Raw genomic sequence first — 8,377 nt, forward strand, 5'->3', positions numbered from 1 at the left:
GGTTGGCATTTTGAGCTATTTTAACAATAAGGGTCGACCCGAGCCAACCCATACTTTGACGGGCCAAAGACGGGTCAGAACGAATCGGACCGGGCTGACTCATATTACCGCCCCTAGTCACCACTAATATTGTGAATGTCACTACCATTGCACCAAAGATAATCTCATCATACCATTATTGTGACAACCACAATCATTTCCTTCACACCACTCATTTTACCACCAAATCATTCCAACCAATATTATAAATTATATGTAATTTTATCATAAAGATAAATTTGTCATTTGCATTCAATTTATATATTGGAGAGTCATTAATGTGAACTAAATATTGATATATTGAATTAGATATGTGCTTGTTCTACTGTCATCAAGTGATTGATGTCTTCCTATTTTATGTTATCTTAGGCACCGCCCTATGCACATTTACTTTGTTGGTTTATTCACGACCAAAAAGATTTCAAGCATAATATGACAAAATTAAGTTAATTTATTACAAATATTTACAATTTTCAAATAAGGTACAAAATATCAAATAAGGTACAAAATATCATCGTTTAAAAATCCATATAAAGTTATAAATGTTTTAGATAAGGCCATAATTTGTTTTTGCTTAAAAGGTCAATATAGAATTACCTTCCATTTTAACGTTTTGAAAGATTCACCCACAGATCAATAGAAATGGATAAAAAAACAATATCTAAAAAGAATGATAGCAATTAGTTACACCATCACAGTTAAAAAATATGTATAGAAGAAACAATGACTGTTTCTTATTCAATAAAGAAGTGAATAAAAATTAGTTTTCCTCAAAAATTAATAATGATTAGATATACAAGGAGTAAAAAATTTCTCCATTAATGAATGAGCCACGTAGCACCCAATAATATGGATGAAAATTACATGTCATAAATGATATCTTACTCTATATCCTGAGTCAATCAGCCCCATTTTATTAACTTTTGCTTTTAAATTTTTTATTTTATCTGCGTGTTAACATATTGTTTAAGACATGAAATGAGACACTCTTATCCCCATCTCAATAACATACATAATACAAGATATAACACTCTTATGATTTTATTACCACGAAATCATATTTTATCATTGAAAATATGAAGAGAAAAATATATTTTCATCAATTGAGAATATCTAAATTCTATAACGATAGTATATAAAAGTCATATATTATCGGTAAGTATATTCTTTTCCGATAAATGATTCGTTTCCATAGTGAGTAAAAGCATTAACTCCAAACCACACGTCATGGTTTTAACTAACCCAAGTTAACTTAGTTGAGAAACATAGATAGAGACACGTTTGTTTAGTTTAGTTTTGTCATCTCTTTCAATTCAATTTAACCCAAAATAACGGCATCTTCTCTTGCCACTCTATCGCAACAACATTTTTTGATCCACTAACTCATCTTCTTCCTCATTCTCCTTTTCTTATCCCTGAAAATAATTAACCATCCAACCAAACAAACCTTAAACTTCAACGACATAATCAAATTTCAATGGTTGTGAAGATGATGAGGTGGCGCCCTTTAGTATCCACAAAATACGAGGTACGTTTGATCGTTAAGAGTTTAATCAACGGTTCTGATCTTTTCATATGTAACGGTTCCAAATTGACGGTTGAGATTAAGTGGAAAGGTCCGAAGTTGACTTTTGGTTCTCTGCGGCGAAACGCGGTTGCCAGAAATTTTACCAAGGAGGCGGAGTTTGTCGACGGTGACGGTGGCGCCGCCAAGGTTGTAAAATGGGATGAGGAGTTTCGACATGTGTGCAATCTTAATGCTTATAAGGATAATGCGTTTCAACCTTGGGAGATTGTTTTCACTGTATTTAATGTTAGTTTTTCTTTCTCTTTAATTTTGTTTCGAAATGTGTGATTATTTAATAATTTAATTCTGTGAAAAAATATTAGAAAAAATATTATTATTTTAATTATGCATCTCTTTGAAACCAATTTGTTGCATATCATAAAATTTTATTGAATTACTATCGATTAAGATCGAAGGATTTGATGTTCTAGGTTTTTTTGTCTCCATCGTTTTCTTTCATCTGTTTCTTTGTACACGTGTCTCTGTTTGAGAATTTTGCTCTGAATTATTATATATTGATTTATTGACAAAATTAGAGTATGACAAACGACATTTAACACCCAAACGGGTTGGTCTACTGGTATAAGACCCTGCTGTATCTAAAGTAAAAAGTTTTGATTCCCGACCGACATTTGTTGGAGAGACAATAACAACCTTGAAAGACAAAGACACTTTATGCCTGGTAATACAAAAAAAAGACATTTAATAGGGTCATGTTTAATCTGTATGTATGTGTAACTGATAACATTAATGTTGACTTTTTTTTTTTTGGATTTATCCTTCATGTAGAAACGCTTATCTAGTAGTTGACTCTTTTTTTCACTATGATTTGTGTATATAATTTTAGTTTTTTAAATTGTGTCTTTCTTAATCTTATTTCTCTAAACAGAATTTGGAATTTTCTCCATTTCAGGAATTGAATCATAGGCCAAAAAACAAGGTTGTTGTTGTTGGAACTGCATTGCTGAACATTGGTGAATTGGCATCTCAAGCTGATCAAAAGGATTTTGATTTAAACATTCCACTCAAACTACCTTCTGGTTCTGTTGAGCCTGCTCCTTCACTTTGTGTATGTTCCTTCCCAAATTTTATTTTATTTTATTTTCTGATTGTTTTGTTTTATCTTTTTCATGTCATACAATTAGTGTATATAGGTTGGTGTAATTTGCAGCAATGGTTGGCATGATTGGCTTGTGTATAGAATAGGATTGAATAGAATTTTTTGTCCTTTTCGGTGGAATCAAAATGTTCGACCGTTTAATCTGATGTCTTGTGTTGTCGGGTCTTGCCCTTGTTGTATTCTCTTCATAAAATCCACCAAAACAAAACCGGTTTTAGTCCGACCTATTCTAACATGTCTACCATATGCTGCCATGCCCCTATTTATAAACATTTTAGAAGGTTTCATTGTCCTTAAATATAAGTTGGATTGTGATATTTGGGTAGTATTAAATCTCATACCAAATATACCTCTAATAATTACATTCTATTTATTACTCTCTCCCTATTCCAATAAACCTTCAACTTTCTACATATTTTTTGATAATTTTGAGAGTTATAACTAGTTTTACCAAATTTTCTTAATTTGTGTGAATCAGATAAATATGACATATAATTAGGGTTGGATAGAATAATTATTATCATTCATCCATCCAAGTTTAGTTTTTGTACTTGACATGATTACTCTTGATCGATATGCAGATATTGATTAGCTTGGTGGAGCTGAGAGCTGCTCAAGAAAGCATGAATCAGAGATCCGTAGTGCCTATGCAATCACCTCCTGCCCAGTCAGTCGAAACTACCTTGGCCGAAAAAGATGACCTTTCTGCAATCAAAGCTGGTCTTAAGAAAGTAAAGATCTTAACAAATTACGTATCCTCCAGGAGAGTGAAAAAGGGATCCCGCGAGGGAGATGGAAGTGAAGGCAAGGGTTCTAGGAGTGGTGAAGATGGTGAGTACGACCACCCTTTGGACTCTGACTCACTTGATGATTTCGAGGAAGGAGATCCGGATGAGGGAAAGGAGGATTCAAGTGTTAGGAAGCCATTAAATTACGGATCACTGGCCTACGCAAATGCTGGAAGTGCTTTTTGCTGCAACACGAGGGTAAACTGCGATGATGAGGACTGGGTTTACTATAGCAATCGCAGGTCAGATGTTGGGTGTTCGCAGATGGATGATTCAACTATGTCTTCCTGTGAGCCTTATTCATTACAAAATTCAAAGCGCAACTTACTTCTATCTTGGAGGAAGAGGAAGATGCGTTTCAGATCTCCCAAAGCTAATAAGGGAGAACCGTTGTTAAAGAAGGCCTATGCAGAAGAAGGTGGCGATGACATAGATTTTGACCGTCGGCAACTTAGCTCTGACGACTCCCTTTCTATGAGGGTAACCAAAACACATTATTTCTTTGTTATTTGACTTATTTCCTTCTTTGTAAACTCGCAAAATGTAGTTTATAAATCTCCATTGGTATATAAGACATATAATTGCTTAAGAATTAGTGGAATTAACTTTTGAGTTCTGAACATATCTGGATCTCATGTTGCACTACTGTTGTCGATTAGGTTATTGGTACTAATTTTCACATTGTCTGCCAGTTGTACAGGACAGGGGATAATTCGACCGCTAATCGATCGCCAATCTCTGAATTTGGGGATGATAATTTTGCCGTAGGGAGTTGGGAGCAGAAAGAAGTAATGAGCCGCGATGGCCACATGAAGCTTCAGACACAGGTTTTCTTTGCTGCAATTGATCAACGCAGTGAACGTGCAGCAGGTGAGAGTGCATGTACAGCTCTTGTGGCTGTAATTGCTGATTGGTTCCAAAACAATCGTAATCTTATGCCCATAAAGTCTCAGTTTGATAGTCTAATTCGAGAAGGCTCCTCAGAATGGAGGAACCTTTGTGATAACGAAACTTATAAAGAGCGGTTCCCTGACAAGCATTTTGATCTGGAAACAGTAATTCAAGCTAAGATACGTCCCCTTTCCGTGGTTCCTCGGAAGTCCGTTATTGGTTTTTTCCACCCAGAAGGGATGGATGAGGAGAGATTTGACTTTCTGCATGGTGCCATGTCTTTTGATAACATTTGGGACGAGATCAGTCATGCTGAACACGAGTGCTCTAGCAATGGCGAACCTCGTGTTTATATAGTTAGTTGGAATGACCATTTTTTCATCCTCAAAGTCGAACTTGATGCTTATTACATTATTGACACTTTAGGAGAGAGGCTTTATGAAGGATGCAATCAAGCATACATCTTGAAATTTGACAACGACACAGTAATAAAAATGCAAGATGTTCAATCGTCAGATGATAAAACAACCACTGAGCAGCAAACTGTTGCGTCGGTATTAGAGCGTGATGACAGGCAGGTTGCATCGGTTTTAGAGCGTAATGATAAACAGATGCAGCAAATCCCGGGTAACGAGGTGAATTCTGTCATCGAGCCGGAAGAACAATTGAAGAGGGCGGAGAAGGATGAAGTTGTGTGCAGAGGGAAGGAAGCATGCAAAGAGTACATCAAGAGTTTCTTGGCTGCAATCCCGATCAGAGAACTGCAAGCAGATGTCAAGAAAGGTCTCATATCATCTACGCCGCTTCATCATAGACTACAAATCGAGTTTAACTACACCCAACTCTCAGAGGCATCAATGGCTGTGCAGGAGAGCCTTGCTCTTGCAGTAACTGAGACCACTCCAGTAGCCGAAGCTTCCATGGTTGCGTCGGAGACCCTCGCTCTTGCAGTAGTAACCGAGGCTTCTTCATAATCGTACTGTAAATCGAAGAAAGTGAGGATATTTTAACTCATTTTACTACTTGGATTAAGGCTGGCATTGGCAATCAGCCAATCCAACTTACCAGCAGTTTGGTTTATTAACAACAATCCATTGTGTCTTTGGTTTAGATTAATGCAAAGTTACTTCTACTCAAAATGGGTTTATACTTTACAGTGAAGTAATTCATGTTTTGCTAATTTTTATATCTGAGAAGTGAATAATAACCTGCTATCTAAGGTTATCTATGGTCTTGTATTCTGGATTTTGGATTTAAATCCAAAATCACATTACTCCATTTAAAATTATTTTTAGGTTTAAAGTTTGTACAAAGATTAATAAATCACTAAATGATATTAAAAATTGATATAATAATCATATTTAAATCCACATTGGAAATTTTATATTAAATAAAAAGAAAGAAATAAAGGGTGAAATTGAGAATTAGTAAATAAGGAAATTATTCAAAAATAGAATACAAACGTGTTTGATTTCTAAAATTATAAAACATTAAATGATTTGAAGCAAAATTATAAAAAACTAAAACATCAAATGTGGAGTAGTTTTGAACCCACAATTTTTCCGGAACACATTCCTAACATTTCCTATGTGCACATAAGCAAAGTTACAAATGTGTTAAAAACATATTAATCTTTGGTACTAAGGACAATGGACTTAGGTTCTTAATTTTGTTGCTTTCTCGATTTTCCCCCTAATGTTTGTTTGGTATTTGTTATTTATGATGCTTGAGTTTGGTGTTTCAATTATTGCGATACTTGGAAAATAATTAAGGAATAATTGATTAATATTTAGCAGCACATAATACATGATTAATACTTTATGTTTTATGTTTTATGTTTTGTTTGAAACCATATGTATATTATGTTTTTTCATGTCTAGCTGTGAACTGCAAGAGAAAGAAGCATATCTTATTTTAGGTTTATAGAAAATATATGACTAATTTAATGGTTGCAGCCATTTTTTTTGTTCAGCATCATGTTACTTAGCCAGGTAATTAAGCTGATCATGATTTTAAATTTTCTAATTTTAAAATTTGGTGATTTTGTGACTTCAATGTTTTTTTGGAAACACATTATTATATTATATTTACTTAATTTATAAGAACATAAATTGAAGAGAGAAAAAGTTGTCTGAGGAAAAAAATGAGGTAAAAAAAATCATGAAACTGAAATTAGAGAATCCTAATCTGAATCTAACCACATACCTTGCCAGGAATCAAAATTAAAACAATTCTTTTCCCATTCTAAAGGTACAAGCTAAGAATTTACAATATAGAATCAACCAATTTTGTGCTCGAATGAATTCACACCAAAACTCAACACGAAATCCTCTATGCATCAAAGCATCATTAAATTTTTAATATGCAATTTTTTTTATGGGAGGGGAGGGAAATTATAAATATGACAATCCCAAATCTTATCCTTTGGAAATGTTTCACAAGAGTGAAGTAATTTATATTTAAAGTGAACAAATAAATATGCTACATCTTTAAATTCATTTTATTAAATAGCAATATTATATGTGGCACTTTTATAATAGTACTCTATGTTATGAAGGTAAAAGTTATCCTAAAGAGTTTAATATCCATATAGTATACACCTTTTTACATAGTCAAATTATATAGTACGCATGATTCATGTATGTATGTATATATATGTATGTGTAATATTTTAATTTAAGAGTTAATGATAATTAATATATATATGATGAATAATGCATCAATAATAAAAAAGACTATTACACTATCAATGCATATATATTAATCTAAATATCAAAACTATAAGGTGTGAGTCATAAAAAAAATTCCCTTCATTAATAAAAAATAAATACATTTTATGTGGTCATTTTAGATACAAACTCACACTTATCCTGCACTTGAATCTTGCATGTTTGCAAATGGAACAACTTCAGCCATAGGAGTTGATAATGGTGTTGGAAATGGAGATGTTCTACACACTGGACATGTAGGATGCAACCTCAACCATGGATCTATACACTTTAGATGAAATTGATGATCACAATCTGGTAAAACCCTAATCATATCACTTCCCATATAATCACTCAAACATATAGTGCAACATGTTGCAGTTGAATCAGATAATTTCTTGAGCTTGGCTTCAGAATAAAGCAACTTAGGATAACTCAAAATAGTTGATTCATCTAGCCCAACATCAACTATTGAGTGCTGTGATTCAAGGAAATGAAGATTAGGAACATGTCTCCTAGTAGAAGATGGAAGAGTTAGTATTTGTGATCTGGTGCAGAAATAGGAGGTGAGGCTTATGGTTAGAATGAGGAGGATTATTCCAATGGAAAATGCTATGCCATAGCCATAACTATTGAGGTTGATATAGCTATGTAATGAAGAAGAATCAGTGGTGTTGTTCATTTTTGTTGATGGAATTCTATAGAAGATGGGTTTGGAATAAATGAGATAATAGAAATATGGTTATGTCAGCCATAATGGTGGCGTACGCCAAGGATGTAGGGTTATTATATTTGGTTGTGGAAGAATCTTAGATGTTTTTTTAGCCAACCATAGCAATATTGTATCTTGATGTGAAACGAACATGTCATTCTTTCATATATATATATATATATATATATATANGAGGATGAGGATAGGATGAGGATGAGGATATGATGAGGATGAGGATGAGGATAGGATTAGGATGAGCAGGAGGAGGAGGATGAGGATGAGGATGGGGATAAGGATTAGGAAAGGATGAGGATGAGGATCAACAAGAGGAAACGATGAGGATGAGGAGAGGGATGAAGATAGGATGAGGATGAGGATGGGGATGGGGATGAGGATGAGGATGGGGATGAGGATGAGGATGGGGATGTGGATGAGGATGAGGATGAGGAAGAGGATGAGAATGAGGATGAGGATGAAGAGGAGGGTAGGATGAGAATGGGGATGAGGATGAGGATTGGATGAGGACGAGGATAGGATGAGGAGGAGGATAGG

The 8,377-nt window shown here is 34.3% G+C and overlaps 2 protein-coding genes across 3 annotated transcripts; one reads left to right on the forward strand and one right to left on the reverse strand.

The window, feature by feature from the left end:
• Positions 1,301 to 5,544, forward strand: LOC109348284. 2 transcript variants are annotated; one of them, XM_019588650.1, is made up of 5 exons: positions 1,301 to 1,852; positions 2,520 to 2,675; positions 3,308 to 3,994; positions 4,207 to 4,950; positions 4,984 to 5,544. In XM_019588650.1, the coding sequence occupies exons 1-5, from the start codon at positions 1,517 to 1,519 to the stop codon at positions 5,377 to 5,379; spliced, it is 2,319 nt and encodes a 772-aa protein (XP_019444195.1). In that variant the 5' UTR covers positions 1,301 to 1,516; the 3' UTR covers positions 5,380 to 5,544. The 2 variants fall into 2 exon arrangements, with proteins under 2 accessions (XP_019444195.1, XP_019444194.1); XM_019588649.1 differs by having other exon boundaries at positions 1,303 to 1,852; positions 4,207 to 5,544.
• LOC109348287 (RING-H2 finger protein ATL70-like) lies at positions 7,134 to 7,902 on the reverse strand. The gene has a single exon (XM_019588655.1). The coding sequence runs from the start codon at positions 7,793 to 7,795 to the stop codon at positions 7,271 to 7,273; it is 525 nt and encodes a 174-aa protein (XP_019444200.1). The 5' UTR covers positions 7,796 to 7,902; the 3' UTR covers positions 7,134 to 7,270.

Source organism: Lupinus angustifolius, chromosome LG05 (assembly GCF_001865875.1).
Source record: "Lupinus angustifolius cultivar Tanjil chromosome LG05, LupAngTanjil_v1.0, whole genome shotgun sequence".
Classification (NCBI taxonomy): Eukaryota; Viridiplantae; Streptophyta; class Magnoliopsida; order Fabales; family Fabaceae; genus Lupinus; species Lupinus angustifolius.

Bases quoted from the DNA above. Each gene is read 5' to 3' on its own strand.
- LOC109348284 (XM_019588649.1), top strand. From the start codon at position 1,517: ATGGTTGTGAAGATGATGAGGTGGCGCCCTTTAGTATCCACAAAATAC. The intron at 1,853-2,519 runs GTTAGTTTTTCT...TCTCCATTTCAG, and splicing joins TTGTTTTCACTGTATTTAAT to GAATTGAATCATAGGCCAAA. The intron at 2,676-3,307 runs GTATGTTCCTTC...ATCGATATGCAG, and splicing joins AGCCTGCTCCTTCACTTTGT to ATATTGATTAGCTTGGTGGA.
- LOC109348287 (XM_019588655.1), bottom strand. From the start codon at position 7,795: ATGAACAACACCACTGATTCTTCTTCATTACATAGCTATATCAACCTC.